The sequence below is a fragment of the Peromyscus californicus genome, unplaced genomic scaffold (genome assembly GCF_007827085.1).
Source record: "Peromyscus californicus insignis strain IS unplaced genomic scaffold, ASM782708v3 Scaffold_3__1_contigs__length_106647218, whole genome shotgun sequence".
NCBI classification, from domain to species: Eukaryota; Metazoa; Chordata; class Mammalia; order Rodentia; family Cricetidae; genus Peromyscus; species Peromyscus californicus.
The window spans coordinates 92245811-92269666 of record NW_026294551.1 but is presented as its reverse complement, the minus strand read 5'-3'; the positions used below and the strand labels follow the sequence as shown (position 1 = coordinate 92269666).

Sequence of the window (23856 nt, the reverse complement as noted above, 5' to 3'; positions counted from 1 at the left end):
ACTGTAGGAGCTTAGAGCACTGCAGAAGATGGAGGACTGGCATGTGAAATTTGAGAGGGAAGTTTAAAGACTCTATCAAGGCCTTCATTATTTTGAATCAAGATTCTGTGGTTCTGCTTAACTGGGGCTGAAGAATCAGCTGAACTACTAAAGTGAAACGTTTGCTTTGCTGGGATACTTGATGCTGATCAGCTGTAGCTGAGAAATTAGTGGTGATTAAGAAGAAACCAGAATCATTGAGGTGAAATCTTTTTGGAAGTGTTTCAACACAGAGAAGCAGTGTCCCAGCAGTAACCAAGATTGTACCTCGCACTGGCAGCCAAACTTGGTAGTGTAAGAGTCACCCAGGTGGTATTGGTATTAAAGATACAAGGGGTCGTGGAGGTCAGGAGAGGCCATTGGTGGAGGTGCAACCTCAGTGGCAGGTGAAGGCCCAGGACTGAAGGGGTCATGGAGAAGTTGAGACTTGGCACCATGAAGAGAGAGAGCCTAGGAGAGACTGTTGGTCAAAGTGTAGCCCAGTTGCAGCAGAAGACCCCAGCATTTTGGAGATGCCAGTACCATGGCATGACCTCCAAGAACAGCACCAGCAGTGGAGTGGAGCCAGCTAGGGCCTAGAAGACAAACTGTGTGTGCTGCAGGAGGCTGAGCAAAGGAAGTGACCCAAGCCACTGGAGATGCCCAGAAGATCGTGAGTGAATCCCAGGCGCTGGACGTGGAGACATTAACACTGATGGAGTTTGGTTTTGCTTTGATTTGATTGAGACTGTGCCCTCGTTCTTCCCTCTGGAAGTTAAAAAGTATTTTATTTTTGATTTTACAGGAGCCCACAGTTGAAAGACTTTGGATTTTAAACGGGATTGGCTATTTTAAAGAGACTGGATTTTTAATGTTTGAATTTGTAATGACTGTGGAACTTTGAAAGTTATTTATGTTTTTTTGTTTTTTGCTTTTTTGTTTTTTTGAGACAGGGTTTCTCTGTGTAACTTTGAGCCTTTCCTGGATCTCACTCTGTAGACCAGGCTGGCCTCGAACTCACAAAGATCTGCCTGGCTCTGCCTCCCAAGTGCTGGGATTAAAGGCGTGTGCCACCACCACCTTATTTATGTTTTTTAATATGAGATCTTGTGGGATGAATGATATAGGAAAGGTGGCCTGGCAGTAATGTGTTTGTGTGTCAAGTTGACAAGGGGTCAATTGTGCTGCATAGTTTCTATGTCAGCTTGACAAGAAGGAATCTCAATTAAGAAAATGCCTCCATAACATCGGGCTATAGGCAAGCCTGTAAGACATTTTCTTAATTAGTGATTGATGGGGGAGGGCCCATCCCATTATGGGTGGTGTCATCCCTGGGCTGATGGTCCTGGGTTCTGTAAGAAAGTGGGCTAGGCAAGCCAGTAAACAGCACCCTTCCATGACCTCAACTCCTGCCTCCAGGCTCCTGCTCTGTTTGAGTTTTTGCCCTGAGCTCCTTGATGACAAAATGTAAGCCAAATAAACCCTTTCCTCCTCCACTTGCTCTTTGGTCATAGTGTTTCATCACAGCAATGTTTGTCATGGTTGCTAACTTCATGACCATCTTCACCTGTCTCAGTGGGTTTTTTAACTACACAGATGCAGAAGAATTTTCTGGAAATTTTACTCAGTCAGATGTAGCAGTTGGCCATTAACAAATTGGTTACTCCCAAAAGATAAGATCCCCCTGTCATGCCTGGGCCCAGTTCCAGTTCCAGTTATTTCAGTTTGGGTGGAACAAATACAGCCTTTAAAGTCAAGTGGGTGTGTATCACATAGTGGAAAGAGGGCAGGATGCTGTAGTGTCAGCAGACCTGGATTTGAACCTTGGCTCTTCCTTGTATTAACTCATTCCCAGTGTAGCCTGTGCTAACTCCTGCTACTGCTCAGGAGTCCTAGCACTGTTACTATTCCTGTTAGCATGCTGTACTCACCACTGTGAGCTTCAGGCCTTCAAACCTAACCCAGTACTACCCTAAGCCATTCGGCCCTCTGCCCAAAATAGAGCAACCTAAAAGAACGCTAGTCTGCTAGAGAAGAGTAAAAATAAAAGGTCATAAAGATAGGTCCTTTTGCCTTTTCCTTTTCACATTACAAATCTTAAGACCATTAGCTAGCTTTGAGCTGAATTCCTGTAAAGGAATGTAAACATTCAGATGAATTCTCATTATTGTATTTTTTTCAAATTTTTAATCATTGTTCTGGAGAATTAATTAAAAGACAGTGGGGGCTGACCTTGGTATAAAGTGCACAGATGCAGTTCTGTGGAAAATGTCTTTGGCAGATGATGTTTTTCCTGTGGATGTTCTGTTTATTGCTTCCATAAATATTCTATTGTCAAAACATGACTTACTGTTTGTTAGCAGTGCTGACAGGAAGGCTCCTCTTAATGGCAGCATTCATATTACCCATATACCCTGTCACTTTTAACTTAGCAATTTTAAGAGAATTGTCTTTGGTAATTACTTAAGATATTTCTAAGTTTATTGATCCCCACCCTTGTTTAACTGAGTGAAGTTTGAATGGCAGTTCATCTGCTCAGAGATTGATGATTTTGAAAAGTCGTCAAATCTGCATCTTTAAGTCTGAGGAAAAGCTTGCTGCTTATCAGTGCTGATCTTGTCCTGTGGTTGCCAGAAAACACCGTGCACTAAGGGAAAGCTAATGGCTGCCAGGCCTGTCCTGGGGGTACACATGCACAGCATGCCACTCTAGTGGTCACCTGGAAGTTGGACAAACTTAAATCTAAGTCATATAATTCACTTTTCATTGGGAAAGTTATTTAATTTTGTTTAATTCATTTGATCACTGAACAACTGGAAGTGATACTATGCTGCCAGTTAGAGTTGTGAGAACTGGCCTTGTAGCTAGTGTCTGTCCGTTTCTAAGTTTTCTTCATCTTCGTTTCTTTTCCCTGGTTTATAGTCAGTAAAGATGTGTGCATCACCTGATCCTCAGAACAACCCATGTGGTCACTTGGCCACAGACTCCATGCTCATTTGCTGGAGAGGAACTAAGGTTCAGTCGGGCTGCATGTATTGCTTAGGCTCATCCAGATAACTGAACCCACATTTTCCTGACTTGTGCCCTAGTGTGCTTCCCACTCCATGGCTAAAATGATAATTGGGCTTTTCAGTGTCATTATACATGGGAAATTTACAAAGCCCCGTGTTTGGAAATAATATGAAAGGAAGGAGCTGATGTTTCCATTACGACGTGAATGGAACCAAGGCAGATTGCTGTAGCCTGCAAGACAGGAGGAAGTATAGGGAATAACCAAGATGTGCTATGGCAGGAAGCACATGAATATGGTGAAGGAAGAGCAGAGAGTGCATCCTGAGTATGCATCCCTAAAACCCAAACAGACTAGAAGTTAGCTGTGCTTTGTATTCATGTTTATGATCCCTCAGTTTGATTCTCATTCATAGTTTGCCTGTTCAGATTATTGATGTGGTACAGTAAAAAAAAAAAAAAAAAAACATGGTCTTTGAATCGAGCCTTAATTCAAATGTCAGCAACGTCAACCATATCTGTGCAATAGGATGCACAACTTCATTGCTTTAAGCTTGTTTTCATATCTACAGAGTAGAAGTAACAACACTGTAATTGTGAAGACTGGATAAAATAACATGAAAAAATGTCTTCTACTTAAACACTTGAGAAATATTAGTCACATTAAGCTGTCTTTCAACACTTAATGACGTGAATTTTTGCTATAGCTTTCTAACTAGATATTGGTTTTAAACTTCTGAGTTCCTTGTTTCTTAAAATTGAATAATTTTTTCTTTCTTGATAGTCTATTATGGGTCTTTATAATAATTTTATTATGAAATAGCATTAAGTAAAAAGAAATTCTCCAGCTATACCCAAATGTAAAAAGGGTCAGTTTCAATTTTCTCCTATCAAGGCTTTAATAGTGAGGGGTTCTTGTCTTAATTACAGGATTCATTCTTTCTTTCCATAACTAGAATATGTATAAGATGGAAAAGTAATTGCCCTAGTTAATAATGGATTATCATTCTTAGCAAAATGAAAGACATTTCTATAGGAGTAATCCTAGAAATATTTATTCTTCTTGCATACTAAAATGCCATTTTAGTTATGCTTTATGATTTATTATGTATATTTCTCCAGATTCCTTAACATTATTACCTATATCCTTTTAAAAAAACTTGTGAAAATAGATGCTGTGAAATTCATGCTAAAAAACCACACGGTACGTGTTAATTCTTTAATGACCAAAGTTTTCTGGATAGTTAAGTCAAACATGGTAACTTTCCATGCTCTTTTGCTTTCATTAGAGCGAGCACTTCCCTTTTCTTGGCATCAGTGATACCTACAGTCTCAGTGATTTGAGGTGCCGAACAACCTTCTACACAGCCCTCACTCGCCTTCTGATGGTAGATCTGGGTAAGTTGAGGAAGCTTCGCTAACAGGAGGAGACCCACACTGATGTGAGAGGAGGGTGGAAGAGTAAGGTAGCACCTCACTGTTGGAAGTTGCTATCTTTGACCGTTTTTGTAACTTGCTAAGCTTTGCAGCCAAAAGACAAATCTTTGTATTATCTGTCCTGATTCTTTACCTCAGAATTTCCTTTCTTTGTATCCTTTGACCCGTTAATTTTACATTTGCTAGTCTAGAGACTAGGCCTGGTGTTTCAGGTGAGACAGGAGGATAACAAGTCAGGGCCTGTTTGGACCACAGAGTAAGTTCAAGGCCAGCGATTTGGAAGACCTGTCTCATCTCAAACTTGTCTTAAAAAGTCAGGAATAGAGCTCAACAGTAGAAAACTTGTCTCACATGTTCAAGGCCCAAGTTTCAGTTCACACCACTGCAAAGTCAAGGGAAGGAAGTCCAGGAAGTCTTAGGGACACCTGTAAATGTTTGCCCTTATTTTCATATATTTCTTGCATTTTATTTTATTTTTCACTTTTTAAATTTTATTTATTGTGAGAGAGAGAGAGAGAGAGAGTGTGTGTGTGTGTGTGTGTGTGTGTGTGTGTGTGTGTGGTGTGTGTGTTGAGGTCAGAGGACAACTTCAGGAGTCGGTCTGTTCCTCTACCATGTGGGTTCCAGTGATCAAACTCAGGTAATCAGTCTTAGCTGACCACTTTACCCACTGAACCATCTTGCCAGCCCAACAAGAATGATCTTTCCCTTTGTTGTTCTGAGACAGAGGCTAATGTAGTAGTGCAGGTGGGCCTCAAGCTGAGGTTGAGAATGAGCTTAAAATTCTGAACCTCTAACTTCCCCTTCTGGAGTGGCTGGGATGATGTTACAGGCCTGTGTGTGTCCACTCCATTTTAGACAGTGCTGAGGACCAAACCCATGATGCCTGGTATATTAAACCAGCACTCTTACATTGTCTAAGTCTGCAGGGGCAGAGGTTGTTCTTTTGTTTTATTTTTGTTTGAGAAGGTCTCAGGTAGTTTTGAACTGCTCTGTAGCTGAGAATGACCTTATACTCAGGTCCTCTTCTCTCTAAATCCCAAGAGGTGAGATTATAGGTGTCTGCAACCATGTCTAGTTTATGCAGTGCTAGGAATCAAATCCAGGGCTTTGTGCATGCTGAGGAAATACTCTACTGCTATTCCATTGCTGCCCTGCACTGTTGCTGTTGTTTGTGTGTTGTAACAGTTAAGCTCAAGGGAAAAAATGGAAATTATGTGAATGTCCAATGATAGAATCAAATTATAGTGTCTTTACTTACTCATAAAATGATCTGTGGTCACAAATATTGATGATTGAAAACAATACAGTACATGAAGTTTAATGTTCTTAAATGAAAGGATAAGGTATCACTGAGATAATAGGACAGTTGTGTATAGTGAAGAAAAATATATCAAAAGGAGCTAAATAAAGTGTGGGGTTTTGGGGTTTCTTGTATGCTAAATAATTAACTGTTACCATTGTGGGAAACCATATGGAAATGCCTTAAATAATTAAAAGTTAAACCACAGCAGGCTTTGGAAATCCTCCTAGTGGGATGTACACCCAGAGGGAGTGAAGTCCGCGTGCAGGAGAAGAGACACCTGCGCTAACATGTTCATCACAGCAGCAGTCATCGTAGCCAAGAGATAGAAACAACCTAAATATCCACTGGTGCATGAATGTACAAAGAAAATACCACACACAAAATAGAATACTCTTTAGCTGTGCAAATAAGAAAATAAATCAATTTACAGCTGTATGGATGAACCTGAGGGATATTGTGTTAAGTGAAATAAGCCAGGCATAGACAGACAACTACTACGTGATCTCACTCATACACAGACTTTAAAAAAGGTGATATTGTAAAATTGGAGAATGGTAGTTACCAAGGACCGTTGAAGTTGCAGGCAGTGTGAAATGATGTCCTGGCTTTGATGTGGCCTTTCAACTAGTTATGGGAATAAATAAACTTCAAGAAATATGACATATAATTGTGGCTGCGGGTGATACTGGAGAACGAGCCTAAGGTCTCATGCATGCTAAAACTATATTCCCAGCTTATTCTTGTAAAGTTCTTTTTAAAGGGATATCAGAAGTACTCCGACCACAAAAATAACTACATGAGGTAATGTGTATGCTAATTAAAATGGTAGATTTAACTATGTATTGGTGTATTTTATAATGTTAAAAATACTGCTGGGCAGCGGTGGTGCATGCCTTTAATCCCAGCACTCGGGAGGCAGAGGCAGGCGGATCTCTGAGTTCGAGGCCAGCCTGGTCTACAGAGCGAGATCCAAGACAGGCACCAAAACTACACAGTGAAACCCTGTCTCAAAAAACAAAACAAAACAAAACAACAACAACAACAAAAACCTATTTCTGATTTTTAAGAATTTTATTTTATTTTATTTTATTTTGGTTTTTCGAGACAGGGTTTCTCTGTGTAGCTTTGCACCTTTCCTGGATCTCGTTCTGTAGACCAGGCTGGTCTCGAACTCACAAAGATCCACCTGCCTCTGCCTCCCAAGTGCTGGGATTAAAGGTGTGCGTCATCGCCCAGCCGAGAATTTTATTTTTAACTGATAAATAAAAACAGGAAGATTGTGTATATTATCAGGGTAACATGCAATGTTTTGATATTTATAGGCCTTGTACAATGTTTATTCATGTTAAACAAACCTTGTTTTCTTAGTTTCTGTTGTTTTTGTTTTATTTTGGTTTGGGTCAAATCCAAGGGTCCTGTGCATGGTAGGCAGGCAGTTTACAAATGAGCCACACTCCCAGCTCAGCATTAAATACCTCTCTCTTTGTACATTTCTAATATCCTCATGTAGCTTTTTAAATGTGCAGTACACCATTATTGCCTCTAGTAATCCTATTTATGCATTAGCACATTGGGACTTCTTAACTCCTAACTGTAACTAAAGGCCTCTTGATAGGCCTCTCCCCATCCCTTCCCCTCTCCCTCCCACCTCAGCCTCTGGTAACCACTATTATTACAACTTTCATGAAGTTCTTTCAGATAGGAGAGAGTAGTCTTTGTGTCCTTATTTATTTCACTTAACACAAGGTTCTATCTGTGTTGTCTCAAATGACAAATGTCATTCTTTTTGTGGCCAGACATATGCCATGTGTAAGTGCCATACTTTCCCCTACTATTCCCTGATGACATTTAGGTTGGTTCTGTTTCTTGACTGTTCTGAATAGTGCTACGATGATCATGGCAGTGCAGGTGTCTCTTCCTTTCCTTTGCATGTGCACCCCCCGATAGTGGAATTGGTGGCTCCTGTTAGTTCGTTTTCACATTTGTGAGTGCCCTCCATATTGACTGGTTTTCAGAATGGCTGTGCTCACTTTCCCACTTACCCACTTTGTCTTCAGCATTCCTTGTCTTTCGTCCTTTCTGATAGCCATTCTTAAGATGATGAAATGATGTGTCGTTGCAGTTTTTAGTTTGATGCCATCCCATTTGCCTCCCTTTGGTTCCTGGGCTTCTAGTGTTAGAGTCTCATTTTTTAAAAGAAATCTTTATCCAATTTAAATTTTTTTATTGAAAAGCTGTATTTAGTAAAGACACATCTACAAACAGCTGGAATCTTGGAACGAGCGCTTTTCTGTGTGGCTGTGTTCCTCTAGGCTCCTACATTCTCTCACACTGAAAGACTCCAGGACATCAGTCAGCTGTAGACAGAGATTTTGGCCAGTGACACCGTTATCCTTAGAAAATGTAATATTGATAATATTTTTTGGAATATTGATTGATACATCAACATAAATAGAATTTTTAAGATGTGATCATATAAAAGAAAAGTTTTATTTTGTACATAAAATACATTGAACCTTGAAATAGTTTAAATGGAAAAGCAACTAACCCTCTCCATGTTCATAGCCATATCACTTTCATACACTACAGCAGAATAAGTCACCAGAAAGACAAATAGCTAAAAGTTGAGAAAATGCAGCTAGAATGATTAAGGAGCTGAGTGGAATTGATTTCTAAGGAAAGATTAAAAGAACCATGTATGTATAACTTGGCTAAGTGACAACCAGAGCTGGAGGCAAAGAAAACTGTCTATAAATATTTGAAGAGTATAAACCAGGCATGCAAAACCCAATCTAGTGTGAGTTCCGAGGAACAGCTTTCTATACTGTGTACCTCTTGGCTGCTGCTGTAGAGAAAAGAGAAGAAGCCCTAGACCCTTTTGCTGTTCTGGGCAATCATTTAGCAAGCACACGGCTGAACTAAGGGGAAGAGACATGTCAGGCTTTATGGACTCTGTCTGGTCTCAAGGAACTTGCATTCATTCCTGTTTTCCATATGTCCAAGCATTAAAATGCTTAAAACGCTATACACACTTCATTCTTTTAATGACCTTGTTACATAGTGAATGAACTGGAGAGACCAATATTGAAGAGTAATATATGTAGAGTTCCTGGAAATGGGCTTTGTCTCCTATTCCTTCAGAATCTGATAATGGAAATGGGTCAAGATTTTGTTTTTCAAAGAGTCATCACATACAATTCATCCTCATCTATTTGTTGTAAACAACAGAAGAGCATACCAGAGCCAGAATATAGTATAGACTCTGTCCCATAACACTTGCATACTTGACTAGTATTTTGATAATTAATATTCATGTTGATGCCAGAAAGACTCTGCATTGCACACTTTTTTTTCTTTTGTTTTGTTTTTTAAGACAGGGTTTCTCTGTGTAACAGCCCTGGCTGTTCTGGAACTCCTTTGTAAACCAAGCTGGCCTGGAACTCACAAAGATCCCCTTGCCTCTGCCTCCTCAGTGCTAGGATTAAAGGCATGCACCACCACACCCAGCTTACATTGCACACTTTTGAAGGCAGATTAACTTTTACTTAATATTGCTTAATGTAAACTGTGAAGAGAAGAAACTTAAGTAAACATTTATAATTTGAATAAGAGAATTTCATTTTTCCCAAATTAGATTTCTTTTAAATATCTAACCTATAACAGTATAAATTGTGAATTTATATTTTTCAGTTCTAAGTTTAGGGAAAAAATATAATTGTTTTATTCTAATGGTTTTTTGTATACCTTTTGTGAAACAGAAAGAGGTTATAATAGCAGTGTACCTGGTACATGGTAGGTACTCAGTATAAGCCAGTTGTATCTGAATTATAGTAAATTTAAAACTATAACAGCTATCCTCATGGAACTTTACACTGCTTGAAAAACAATCCCCTCCCCTACTTACCAGTGATTTTGTAAAATAATTGAACATGTAAGCATCAAGTAATTATTTGTGATGTAACTAGGGTGGGTTTTTTTTTTGTTTTTTTGTGTTTTTTTTTTTTTTTTTTTGCCTTGTTAAGAACCAGAGTTGTTCTTTCCAGAGTAGGTTGCAATTCTTCAGAGTACTGACTTTGCCTTTCACATTTTTTTTTTTTTTTTTTTTTTTTTTTTTTTTTTAGCACCAAGCTCACTATAGTTACTTAACTGGGTGCTTGTTGAATGACAAGCAGCTATACAGCAACCAGGAAACCATTACTGTGGCTTCTGGAATCAGCCTGCCTGCCAGGGTCTCCCTGGAAATAAAATACCTTTGATGGTTGGTTGGCCTCTCCAGAACAAAATATATCAAGTGGCTGGTGCTTGCACAGCTGACCGGCTACACGCAAAGCCATTCTTGTGCTGGAGTAGTCGTCTCTTGCTCCCTTTTCATAGTGTTACTGCTTCGTTTTTTGTTGAATGATGTTGAACATAGTTTTGATTATTTGAGGCTTCGTCTCACAACCTAGATTAAGGATGCCGTTGATGTCAGAATTCCATATCTATAGTTTGGTAGTTTTCTATTTGTGTTCACTGCCAGGGAAACAAGGAAGAAAAAGATAGTACTCTAGTCAAGAGTAGCACAGATCATGTGTTAAATGAAAGAAACAAAGATAATGATGAGAACCATCCTCAAATTAAAAAATAATAGTGATAAGTTGTATAACACAGATTTGGGGAGATAAGAATCAAGTAGAAAAAAACGTCTAACCAACCTGCTTGCAGGAAAGCTGGACGTGATTCTTGGCTTCAAATACAAAACATTCTAATTGAATCCTACAAAATGAATTGAATATTTTTATATAAGCTGTGCACATTGGAGTAATTAGAAAGGGGGAGAGAAATTGGGTGTCACATTAATTGGTATTTACTTTGAAATGCATTTTGGGTTATATTCAATAATTTGCACTTTGTATGAATTTAATTAGATGCTATGTGCCCCAGGTTGTATTTCAGATGAAAATGGGGGAGTTTTTGGCAATAAGCAGTTGTACTATGTTATCAAATTGTTTTAAATAAACTAGACAAAATGCTCACTTCTATGAAGGACAGAATTGGAAACATTTCATCATTATGACGATAATGTTTCAGTGTGGAAAAGATGTTAGCTGTGGCATTGTTTAAGTCCCCAGGAATTGCCAGAGGAATACAGGAAGTCCCCTTGCAAGAAAATACGCATGCAGGAAGAAATGGGTGGCTGGCCTTGGTGCTTGCATGCTACCCTTCGGGGAACCACTTCAAAGCTCCCTGGCTTATTTTACAATTAACTTGTTGATTTAATACGCCAAGGGAAAGAGTAAATGGAGAACCTCCAACAAGCTGTTCAGTGTAAAATATTTGAATAAACAAAAACCTCTGTGTTGTTTAAATAGAGGTAAATTAGCTTGACAAACACTGAAGAGGGGAAATGTAGAAAAAACTTGTAAGTAAGCTCTTCGTTTTGTGAAGAACCAAATATTAGTTGCAAATGTTCTTCCCACTAATAAATCTGAGATTGTTAAGTGTCAACAGTTTTATCAAGCCATGTGTGCAGAAATTCTGACACTGAACCACTCAGAAGTATTTAGGTAGGATTTGAGTGAGCAGTATGTACCTCAGGTATTTTAAACTGTCAAAACCAATATTTTTTAAAATGGTGTTTATGGATGTTAAGATAGTTCTGTCTTTAGGAGTGAGGGTAACACAGTATGTGTTTTCATGACTTGTAACAGTAATTGCACTTGAAGATATTGCTGACCTAAAATTGAGGAATTTTATGTAAGAAGTTAACTACTTGAGTAACAGGGAAAGAATATTGTACAAATAGCAACTAAAGGTAAAAATTTAAAATACACAGAAAGGAGCTTCCCCTTTTTACATTACATTTTATTCGCATGTGTGCATGTCTGTGCACGCGCACTCACCTTGTGATAAGCTTGTGGAAGTCAGAGGACAGCTTGGAAAAGGCGGTTCTCTCCCTCTGCCATGTATGCTCCGAGAAACGTGAGGCTATAGGGCTTGCCGGCAGGTTCTTTGGTCTGCTCAGCGTTCTCACCTGCCCTCCTTTATTAAAAATAGCAAACATTTATTTACAGATTTGTAGTTTGCAAACTGCTAATCATGAATACGACACCAATTTCTTTACCCTTTTCTAATCATTCTAATGTGCCTACCTTATATAAAAACAGTCACTTTGAATGTGCTTTATATTTCAATTCAGAATCACATTCAGTAAACTGCTGTCATATAAACCTATTATCCTATTTAAACCTCACAACAGACTGCATTAAGTAGCCATCATTCCATTCTTTATTAATAAACTGAGGTTCAGAGGTACACTGACTTGCCCAAGGTAGCCATCAGACTACATATTTTTTACTCACTTCCACCAAATCATTCCTTCACCCTTCACCTTCTCAATCAAGTAAGAAACACAACATTTTTTTCTTTTTCATTTGAACTGTTTGGACCAAATGATTGATTCTTGGCTTGTGAACAGTGAGGGGGAAACGAGAGATTACTTTCTAGGAGTCTATGAAGTAAACAGATTCATTCATGTCTATGGTTTTTCCTGTGTAGACAAATATGACAATCCAGTGAAGGTCAGATGAAATTTTTAGATGATGTTCTATGTCTAAGAATTGGGCAAAGCATTTCTTTTCATGGATTAAGGAATAGAAAGGTAGGCTGCTGAGGAAGACTTAGCAGGTGAGGGGCTTGATCAGAAATAACTAATGTTCTCATAGATGAAGAATACATCATCATTTCACCTGTGCCCATGACTTGGCAGAGACTACCTGGAAAGTAGACGTGGGAGAAGGGTGGGAGAGTGGGCAGTGGGGGTAAAAAAAAGCAGCTGGAAATACTTAGAATCCATAATGAGATAATTAAGACTAATTAGCTGGCCCTGTAGGCAGAAAGCAGCCCATTAAGTCCAGATCCAGTTTTAATAATGTACCTGGTTTTGAGGGTAGAGTCCAGCGCACCCCAGGGAATAAAATGCTCAGGGTGAAACTTTGAGGTTAGATTTCTTACCAAAGGAACAGCAACTCTGCACTGAACAATGTGTTTTTCTTCTAAAAACTCATGTGAGTATTGTGGTTTTCTTGAACTTCGGGAACCTCAGTTTTCTTGTCTATTAAATGGAGATGCTTCTAGGATCACCCTGTGAACTGAGTGCCGAACTGCAAGTGCTTAGTAACTGTGAACTAAGAAACACTGAAAGTCGGCAGCGAACCACTGTGGACCTCACAGTGAGGAGCTTCACTCCTCTCCATGCAGCTACTTTCCCCACTCATGACACTTCCTTGCGATTCTAAAATACCCTGCCCTGCCTGAAGTCACAAGTCATTTCAGAAGTGACCAGAACTCGAAATCAATTGACAGGGAAACTGGACTGGAGCCAGGTTGTGGCTTATGTTTGAAAGACCAGCCGAGCACTTTCCTTGAGCCCTCTGCTAAACCAAACTTGAGAAGTGCCGTCTTCTTACAGCATTGGACTTAGCAGGAGCTGTGGATATAGACATCCAAGGACCATGGACTCTGCTTCGGTTCCCCACAGCTACTTGCCTTTAGTGGACTATTTTCTCAACCCACTCCTGTGTCTCCTTGTGTTATCCTTAATTTACCTTAGTTTGGACTAATTTAACAGGCAAGTCTTTACTTACTGTGTTAACTTCCTATTACTTATATAGCAAGTTGCCACAACTTAATTTTAAACAGTATAAATATTATTTCATAGTTCTGGATGGCAGATGTCCAAAGTGGGTCTCAGTGAGTTGAACTAAGATATTGACAGGGCTGTGGTCTAGAAAGGCTGTCTTCCTGCTTCACAGCTTCTAGAGGTCCTTTTTTTCAAGAACATTGAGCCAGGCTCATGCTGGCTTTTAAGGACTCGTAGATCCCAGTTGTACTCATTTTGAAGAACACAAAATAGTTTTCTTTTTTCCTTCAGTTTTTTGGCAGGGTCTCACACTGTAGAACAGATTGCTCAACTGGGCTGGAACTCATGGCAATCCTCCTGTTTCAGCCTCCTAAGAGCTGGTATTAAAAGTGTGTATCACCCTGCCTGACAGATTTTCTATTTTAAAGACAGTTTATCAGTGGCCTTAATTTGACTTTATTATATAACTCAAAATAGTCACATGTTCCCATGTTAGAGTTTTATCTATCATGCTGACATCACAAATGCCAAAGCATTTCATAGTGTTTATCATGCAGTATATGCTTAGCGACTGTTGGCTACCATCATTTATAATTACTGTAATTGTTGTTTCTCTCTCCTTGCCCACTTTACCAAGTCCCCAGTGATCCAGCCACTGTCTGCTTTCAAATTTGAGGAACTCAGGATTCACTCTGTGTTTGTATATATTTCAAGGAGAGGAAGGTAAACTCAGATTTCTGTCATGGCAGTGGTTTTGTTTTCTTTTTAGGCTCTGGTGCCATAAAATTGACATTTTTAAATGTACGATCCAAGGGTATTCATCATATTTAGAGTATTTACAAGGTTGTATAACCACCACCATTATGTAAGTCCAAAATGTTTTCATCCCAACCTACCCCTTCTCCTGGCAACCACTTAACTCCTTTCTCTCTGGATTTGTCCTAGAGTGAATATTGAATAGAAATGGAATCATGGCCTCTGTGTCTGTCTTTAACTTAGTATAATCATTTTTGAGGCTTATCCCACATTTTAGCATGTATTGATACTTTTCCCCTTTTGATGGCTGGATATTTCTATGTATATACACACATACATAGACCTCATCTATTCTTCAACTTAAATAAGCGGTTGAGATTTGAAATGTTTCTCCCGTTTGGCTATTCTGAAATAATGCTGCTATGAATATTAAATATAGACTGTTTGCTTTTGTTTGAGACAGGGTATCCCTCTGTGACCCAGACCTTCCTGGACCTGGAGTCCTCTGCCTCTGCCTATTGAGTGCTTTGTTTATAAGTGCACATAGTGTCTGTCAGCTTACTGGTTTTTCTGTGGTGATATGGAGTCAGGTGGCAGTTCTGCAGCTCATCAATAACTGTGAAACTCTTCCACAGTGCCCTGTCTCACCATACTGCCCTGGCTGTACCACTTCACACCCTGGGCTTCAGTTCTTAGCTCTTGGAGCAGGAATCAACTATTTTAAACTCACCACCCTTCAGATTTGTTTGGTGTGAGGTTGATTGCTTTGGGTGAGGTTTTGTTGGTTTAGTTTGGATTTTTGAGGCGGGGTCTTATAGAACCCAGTCTAACTGCACACTCACTATGTAGCTGAGAGTCCCCTCAAACTCTTGATCTTCCTCTTACCATCCCTCAAGTGTCCAAGGTTTGAAACTGTGCACAACAATAAATGAAATGTACTAAAACGCAAATATTTGGCAGCTAACATATTAAGAAAACCCCTATTCTGAATGTTTTCTCTGAAGGAAAAAATTTTTACAACATATAAAACAATAACTTTTCTGTTCAACCTCATCCCCAGAAACCTAGGAAGGTGATTTGTTTGGGGGTATCCTAAAATCCAAAAAAAAAATCTTTTCTTTTTATGGGTGATGAAGAACTTAAAATGTGTATTAATATACTAACTTACCTTTCAGAGTTGGTGGTAGTTTGTTAATGAATATTTTACCTATGAATCATATTCTTTTTGAGATCTCTGACTTACTAGAAAAAAGTCGGCCTTATTCATAAGATCCTGACATGTACATTTTGCATAGTAAATACATCACTACATCCTTGAGTTTGAAACTACAAGACATCTCATGTTTCTTCTTTTGCATCAGAACCAGTAAATGGTACCTCTGTAGACAATATGATCGAGGAAGGGAGAAATCCTTAATGGATGATGATTAAAGTAGCCAGTTTTCCAGCTTAGGCAGTAAGACCTAACCCTGCAGTCACACAGGAAGAGCACTAAGTGCAATGGAGACACTGCTGATGACCTCCCTCCTCCACTGGCCTCTTTAAACTCGCTGCTGCCTAGGGATCCTGCTTTCCTCACCAGCACCTCGCTTCCTTTTACTCTCTTCTGTCTTTTGTAACTCCAAATTCAAGAGTCTGTGTCAGACTTCACTCCGTAATTTTGATGTCTTCCACTCCATCAGAGATACTGGGGAAGAGCATGAACTTAAGAACAAAACAGATGATCAGGATCTCAGATCATCACTGGCATTTATCAGCTGGAAGATATTTGGCAAGCTACTTAATTCTTTTGGGCTTCTCTGTTCCCCTAAAAAATTGAGATTGTAGGATTTCGTGGGATTGTGAGTTCCAACAGTTTGTTTAATATAGTAAGAGCCATGAGTGTGTTCTTTGACTAAATTCAGTACTGAATTCATCCAGACCCTATTCTAAATAATAGAGAGCTGTGATCAATGTAGATCACGTCCCTCCCCAAAAAGGTTGTATTCTAACAAAGAAAACAAATGACAACGTCTGTAAGAGGTCCTGGCCAGTCATGTAACTCCAGTAAGAACAGGAAAGCAGGTTGGAAATGATGGTGGAGGGAGTCACTGGAGATCCAGTGGGCAGAGAAGGCCTGTGAATGCGCTGCATAGAGTAGCACTGCTGCTCACGTCCCTATTCACTGGATTTTTTTTTTCACATGATGAAATCATTGGGGTTTTGTTTGTTGTTTTTCAAGACAGGGTTTCTCTGTGTAGCCCTGACTGTCCTGGAATTCGCTCTGTAGATTAGGATAGCCTCAAACTCAGAGATCCATATGCCTCTGCCTCCTAAGTGCTGGGATTAAAGGTTTGCGCCACCACCACCCATCTGAAATCTTTATTTTTTTTAATTTTTATTAAAATTTAATTGAAATACAATTGTGTCACTTCCCATTTTCCTTTCCTCTATCTTCATCCCCTCTCATGTCTCCTCTCCCAGCCTTCTTATGTCACTTCCCACGCCCTCTCAAACTGATGACCTCTTTTTCTTTGACTGTTATTGTTAGAGACACACACACACACACACACACACACACACACAACTTGCTGAGTCCATTTAGTATGGCCTATGTGTATATGGTTAAATGATATTAGGGCTGACCACTTAAGGATCTCATCCCTGTAAAAGCTAATTCTCCCTTTCTCAGTAGTCACTAGTTGTTATTTGTCTAGGGGTGAGACCAGGTTAAATTGAGCCCTACACCATTATCATGTCTGTTAATATTGTCATTATTCAGATCTTGTTTGGGCAGCCATATTATTGATGTTATTTAGGAACATCAGTGTACCTTCCCTGTTATTTCTGAGATTCAATCTCCTTGGTCCTCTGGCTCTTTACCTCTCTATGCCTCCTCTCCCTCCATGTTTCCTGAACCTTCAGTGCAGGAGTTGTGTTATAGATATTTAACTGAGTTCCCCACATTCTGTTGATCTCTGCATTATGACCAGTTGTGATTTTCCGTAATGGTCTCCATTTTCTGTAAAGAGAAGCTTCTTGAGAGGTGAGAGCTGCACCTACCTGTGAGTATAAGGAGAAGTTTTAGAATGCAGTTAGGAATTGTGCTGGTCTGGTAATAGCAGTAGTAAGTTCTCTTCTAATATCCATGACCTTAGATTTCTAAGACCAGGCATGGTTTCCTGCCTATTGAGTGGGCCTCAAGAATTTGGATTCGTGAAATAGATGGAATCTGGAAGATTGGTTTATCTGTAGCTCAAAATATAAAGTTAAAATGCAGAAGCTCTGAATTGTGTTTGTTATAAATAAACATCTCTTTGCATTGGAAAAGTCGAAGCTTTGTTGCGGAAGCTTCATTCCCAAAGGAAGGACATTTATTGGGCTGGCAGTCGTGTGGTCACACTTTATTTAATTATCATAATCACCTCTCTAAGTCCATGTTGAACTCAAGACAACGGAAATGCTAATGGCTGTCATTTATGAAGTGCCAGCAAGGGGAGGTACAGATGCTTTGTCATTTAATCCTCACAGCTAACTTTATGAAGTAAATATTGTGTCTCTTAATTACAAATGAGGACACTAAAGCTTAGATGGCAGACAGCTAACAGTAGCAGAGCCAGGACTGAAGCTTAGTTTCAGAGCGTCCTTCCCAGCACTCTTCTGTCTGCAGGAATAACTCTCACTGTTCTTGTTAATAACCATTTTTAGAAAACACTTTATCATAGAGTAAGATTGTGTTTTTAAATTCAATGTGCATGTGTAGTCTATACCTAGGATTTGACAAGAGTCACTTCTATTTATTAGAGTAGGCTTTTGTTTTTTCCTGGAATCTTTTTTGGGTTTCCTTTGCGGTGGTAATGTTTGAACCCAGGTCTTTCACAGATGCTAGGCACTGTTACTACTCTACCATTGAGCTACCTCCCAAGGCCCTTTTTTAAAATATCAAGAGTTTTTAAAATAATAATAATAATAATATAACAGGTTTTCAAGTAGCTGAGCCTGCTTTTGAACTCCTGATCCCCTTGTTTCTACTTCCAAGTACTGATATTATAGGCTTGGACTTTTAATCAGACCAGACCCAAGACTTTGGAAACTTGTTGAACAACTGTTTTCCATTCAAACATAGTACCTTCCTAGTAACAGAAGGCACTGTTTTCGGAGCTAATACTGCAATAATAGTACATAAATACTATAAGTCATAGTATATATGAAACATCTGTTTTTCATGTATTTTAGCATTTAATCTTTACAGAAACCTTAAAGATAGATAGTTTTATCTTTATTTTGTAGATGAGGAAGCTGAGATTCAGAGATTAGTAAAATACCCAAGGTTAAATAATTTGTGGTAAAAGTCAGATTCCTAAATCTGTGTACTATAGAGCCCTGCATAATCATCCATCACAGCAAAACAGTAGCACACTATGGCAGCACACCGAGGCTAAGCCCAAGATAGTGGCCAGTGTAGGTTAGTAGTTAAAAATTTACATATGCACATTATAAATTTCCTCTCCTTCAGTGCACGGAGGCCTTGATCAAATGGTGATGGTATCATGTAAGTGGCTGCAGTATTGCTGGTATTATTAAATGTGTAATTAAAAGTAAGGGGGACATACAACAGACATAGGAAGGAGATGAAGTACTTGTATGTAATGTCTGGGAAGGGAGTAGCCATCTTTAGATGACATCTTTGGATGAAAGCCTTGAAAATAACTTCTGTGGCAAACAGTGCTGGATATGAAGAATGATATGGTCACATAGCCACTTGACAGAGCAGAGATTATAAATTGGCCTGCTTTAGTCTTTACCTAAGATCTTAACCTATGGCTAGAATACCAGGAAAGATTGATTGACTTTTGGCATCTTTTTGTGTTCTCCATTCTGTTGGACTCTAAAGACAAATTGTATAGGTTTTAAGGGGAGAGGGAAATCATAAAAAATGAGGGTCAACCAAATCAGCCACCACTGAAGAGTCAAAAACTCCACTATTGATTGTGTGTGTGTGGGGGGGGGGGGGGGGGACCTTGGACTTCATCATCTGTATAAGGATGAGTATGTCAGTTTCTCTAAAGTTGACAGGCGTCTGAATCATCTGGAAAGTTTGCTAAAACAGTTGCTGTTCTCTGCCCCCAGAGATTCTGATGCAGTAGAGTAGGTCTGGATTGGAACCTAGAAGTTGGCATGTCATAAGCCCCAGGTAATGGTCCTGCTTCTAGGGCAAGTATCAACCATTGAGGACCACTAGTCTCTTCTCTGAAGTTGTTTACTATCAGATGCTGTATTTTAAAACCACTAATAGCTCAGAAATCAAAAGGTCTGAACCATATAGTTCTCTTCTAAGTGGCACTTTCAGCAAGACATATAAGCTTTTTCTGTTGTTTCATTAGTAAATGGTTCCCTGTGGCATAAGATGAACCAGAGTCCAATCTAATTTCAGAGAAACCAATTTTGAAAAGAATAGTATGTGTATTATTAGTGTGTGAGGATTCTGTTTTGACAGAATTCTTAAGAAAAATATAGGTCTACCTTTATATGAAAAATTAATAGGTAATACCTCTTTTTACTCTTGTCTGTAATGAACAGGAAGTGTTCCGTGGAGAACAATTGAAATCTAAATGAACCATGAGGGGACTTCATCCTTTTGTCATTTATTAATAAGTTAATTTTTAAAGATTTGTTTGTATTTATGTATGTGTGTGTATTTGAGAGTGTGTGCCCCCAGAAGAGGGTGTTGGATCCCATGGAGCTAGAGTTAGAGGCAGTTGTAAGCTGCCTGATGTCGGTGTTGGGAGCAGAACTCAGATCCTCTATAAGAGCAGCAAGTGCTCTTAATTACTGAGGCAGTTATCTCTCCAGTCCCCATAAGCTAATATTTTAAAGAATATAAATAAAAGAAAATAATAACTTAGACTATCTGAGCACTTGAGTCTGTGAGCCCTTTGGAGCCTTGGCACCAAAAGAGAAAAAAGGAAAAGGAGAGAATGTTTGAAAGTAGGGAAACTCTGGGGGCCCCAAGAAGTAAAGATGGGTGGAAATGCCTGGGCATGAGTCAGTTAAGAGCCAGTAAAAAGATAGGGGTGAAATGGCTGTTGAGTGATGTTGCTGTTTCATTTGGTGTAAAGGACAGAGAAAAACTAGAATGTTCAATGAGCCAAAGCACCAGTTGTGGCATGGATGGGATGCAGGCTGACCTCTTCACAGGAACATTTCTAAACCTGAATGAAGCGCTCAGTGTTGAGGCTGATGTACATTAGCATGCGTTTTAAACCATAGCAACCCTTTTGTTTCTTCTGTAGGTGAAGATGAGGATGAATTTGAGAATTTTATGCTGCCTCTCACAGTCTCTTTTGAAACAGTTTTGCAAATATTCAACAACAACTTTAAACAAGAAGTAGTGAAGGTGAGTTTGTTTCCAGACATGAGGAATGACAAGTATTCTTTCTCAGTGCCTAACACCAGAGAAGTTTCTCATATATTTGTATATGTATGTCTCGGGCCCACATTTCTAAGTAATATGCTTGTGAGACATGCTTTAATGTAAGCACTTTTCTAGTTTCGGATGCAAATGAACTGTGAGGTCAGTGACTGGCTTAGGACAGTCAGTTCATGGTCAGATGGTGCAGATTTGTCTCCAGCGATGCACACTCACTGTGATAGCACAGTTCTCGTGGACAAACCACTTTAAACATTGCTCCCTCCCATTCACCCTGCTCTGTGTGTTTCAGCATATCCATACAGAGACATGCACACATGCTAAAACCCTACATCTCTGAAGATTTTTTAAACAAGAATTTATATAAATCAAGACTTTATTAAATGGCTAGGCATATGTGTATAAATAGGATCCAGTCTTGAAGTGTTGCCTTCTTAAACTGAACAAAGTGATTAGGATAACTGATAGCTAAATAAGGCTTTATGTGCCTGTGGGAGCCATATTAGGATTGATTTGACAAGTCAGTTCAGCTGTGGCAACAGTCATAATATCTAAGACAACATTATGTTTTATTAGTAAAATCCTTAAGTGTAGCAAGCTGTTTGTGACGGAACAGCCCCATATTTTAATGTGGGGGATGGGAAGCAGGAGCTTTGCCAAACAGGAATAGTGTCTCCTGAAATTACGCTGTATTGGAGCTGTAGTAAATAGATTGGCACTGATTATTATTTTTAAGAATAATAAATACACTCCAGAGAAGTAGGTACCCTTGTTGGTGATGCCCTAGTCGCGTGTCATTGTTATTTGAAATAGGTTGAAATATGAACCATCCTTTCATGGCGTCTCTTCTCCTCGTTTCCTCCCTCCCTCTCTTATTCTTTCTCTCATATACATGCACACAAATACCATGAAACCAATTAGAAAAGGGTGGCCGCTACTGATATTTAGACAATTCTTCTGTGAACAAAATAATTACCCACATGCTATACCTTTTAGTTTAAAATAAAGTTCTTGAACTATATGCTTATCAGGATAACATAGTCATGAAATTTTAAAAAGTAAGTAAGATCTTAATTTTTCTTTGTTTATATGGTGTTCCTGAATTCTTTGTCAGTTCCTAGCCAAACTAACTATATTTTTTAGATGTCTCCAAATGCTTCTGACCAACAGAGTCTTTGCAGCTTTTAAGTAGCCCTTGCTGCCCCTTACCAAAAAGATTTGGTGAGGTTAAAAACTGCCATCTTTATAAAAATTACATTTGTCTCATTTGAAGATTTCATTATATTCCAAGCCTGTTTAGATGTAATTCCATCTAGTTTGATAGAAACCATCTTCCTAGAGTCATTTTTAATGGAGTTCCAGTGATATATCCCTAAACTAGCAAGTTCTTAACGACCCTGGAAAGTGACTGCTTGATTACACTTTAACGGTATTTGCAAATAAAATCACAAGTAATTAAGGGGAAATCTCCAGGCTTTTGAGCAAGTTTGATGCATGATAACTGCCTGATTCAGCTTCATCTAGAGTAATGCTGTGTAGGCAACAGCTACTGAGATCAATAGCAACGTAATGATAGTAGCAGAATTAAGTGAGTAACCTGAGAACTGTGCCTCAGAATGCATGCAGCTGCCACGAACCAAGGCCACACAGTGCACTCCGTGCTTCCGTCCTAAATGTTCATCAAAAGACGCCCTGCAGGAAAATGGAGTTAGATGCTCTTTATTGCTGATCGTGTCTCTTGCCACATTTATCAGGGAAATTGGATTAGCAGTTGGCAGCTGCAGGTAGACAAGATTCTGCAGTGATTAAATATGCAGCTTGGCTGCATTTGTTGTGACAGACCTTTAGTAAATTCTACTGTAAGCACCATCTGTCTAATTTGTATGAAGAAAACTTGGTGCTTAAAGCTACCAATAAGGAACGAAATCTGTTGCTTTATCGTAAACAAAACTTTTGCATTAATGCTCTTAAATGTAATTTATTAGGTTAAGGCTATTTTTCTATCCTGGTGAATAAATAATACATGCAAAGGTGCTCTCAGGTATTTCATTTTGCAAGTACTAAAGATAAAAACAGTTCTGTTTTGTCCTCCAATAAAGTATTTAGTATTCCAATCCACAGGAGGTGATGTTAAAATATCTTTATGAAAATGCTTCAGGACTGCCAAATTCATTTAATTTGCAGCCCTTACCAGGTCATCTAAATCCCTATTTATAGATACTTTTCAAATGCAGAGTTTAGGACCTATGGTGCCAAACTGAGATACTGTGAGGGAAAGAAATGCTGAAAAGCCCTTATTTATAACTTTGTTTTCCTTACTTAGTCCTAATAAAATTGAAGAGAATGTTGAATTTTTGTCTTGAGATTTTGTTTTGTTTTGTTTTCAGTTTTTCTTTCTCCAAAGTCAAGGGGAAAGAAAGAAACAAAACAAAACAAAAACAAAAACAACAAATCCTGATTCTGGAGTATTATTTCAAAATGTTTCATGCTTCCCACCCACCCCCATCCTTTTATCCATATTAAAATATAGTGTGCTGTTACCCTAGCCCATGCATATTTTTCAATTCAGCCATGACGTCACGGGTTTTAAGGAAAATGAATGAAAAACTTCTCAGAGGAAGAGGAGCAGTTAAATAGGAACCTGCTATCTTTAGTCCTTTCGTAAAAACTCCCCGATGTTAAATTATTTAAAATCCTTGATTTTCAGCATGCGCACATTAAAAGTTTTCGCACTAAGTGCCAAATGTTGCAAACAGCACTTTAACAGAATGATTTTGCTTTGATCCCTGTAGCAGTTCCTGAATAATTTATCACAGGTTATTGCCTTAATTCTGGAGAGGGATAGAGCAATAAAGGCAGATGAAAACACTCCAGTTGAAACACCTTGGGGCCTGCTCATTCCTCTGACACGGCTCTTTTGTTGGAACTATTTAGAGGTTATTAAGATGTGTCTCCAGAATTAAGAGTATGCTGTAAGGATGAAGACAGCCATCTTAATTCTAAAGACAAAGCACAATGACCCTTCACCTTCTTTTTCTTTGTTGTTATTATATAGTAGAATTATGAGGATAATATTATAGCTGCCCCAGTAGTACCACTACAGTAAAGGGTCTGTCAGGCTTCCCATTAGAAACCCTGTTTGGGGGTCAGGGTGGAAGGAGCTGCGTTTCAGCTGTTTCCCAGCCCATCCGTCTCACACTTGGCACACAGACAACTGTTCACCATGCCGCGGACTGAAGCTCTCAGCAGTTTCTTCTTGAACTCTCTAAAAAGGAGTCCATAGGAGTAGATCACTAGACC

At 39.0% G+C, this 23856-nt stretch overlaps 1 protein-coding gene across 3 annotated transcripts in view; it reads left to right on the top strand.

Moving 5' to 3' along the window:
• The window catches only part of Ranbp17 (RAN binding protein 17), a 319336-nt gene that overhangs the window by 214127 nt on the left and 81353 nt on the right, over positions 1-23856 (top strand). For all 3 annotated transcript variants that reach the window (XR_008222563.1, XM_052759010.1, XM_052759009.1), the window contains 3 exons: positions 4168-4231; positions 4317-4425; positions 20420-20523. Coding sequence is in view for 2 of the 3 variants with exons in the window: in XM_052759010.1 (XP_052614970.1) it covers positions 4168-4231; positions 4317-4425; positions 20420-20523 (277 nt within the window). In the remaining variant the exon portion in view is untranslated. The remainder of the gene's footprint in view (positions 1-4167; positions 4232-4316; positions 4426-20419; positions 20524-23856) is intronic.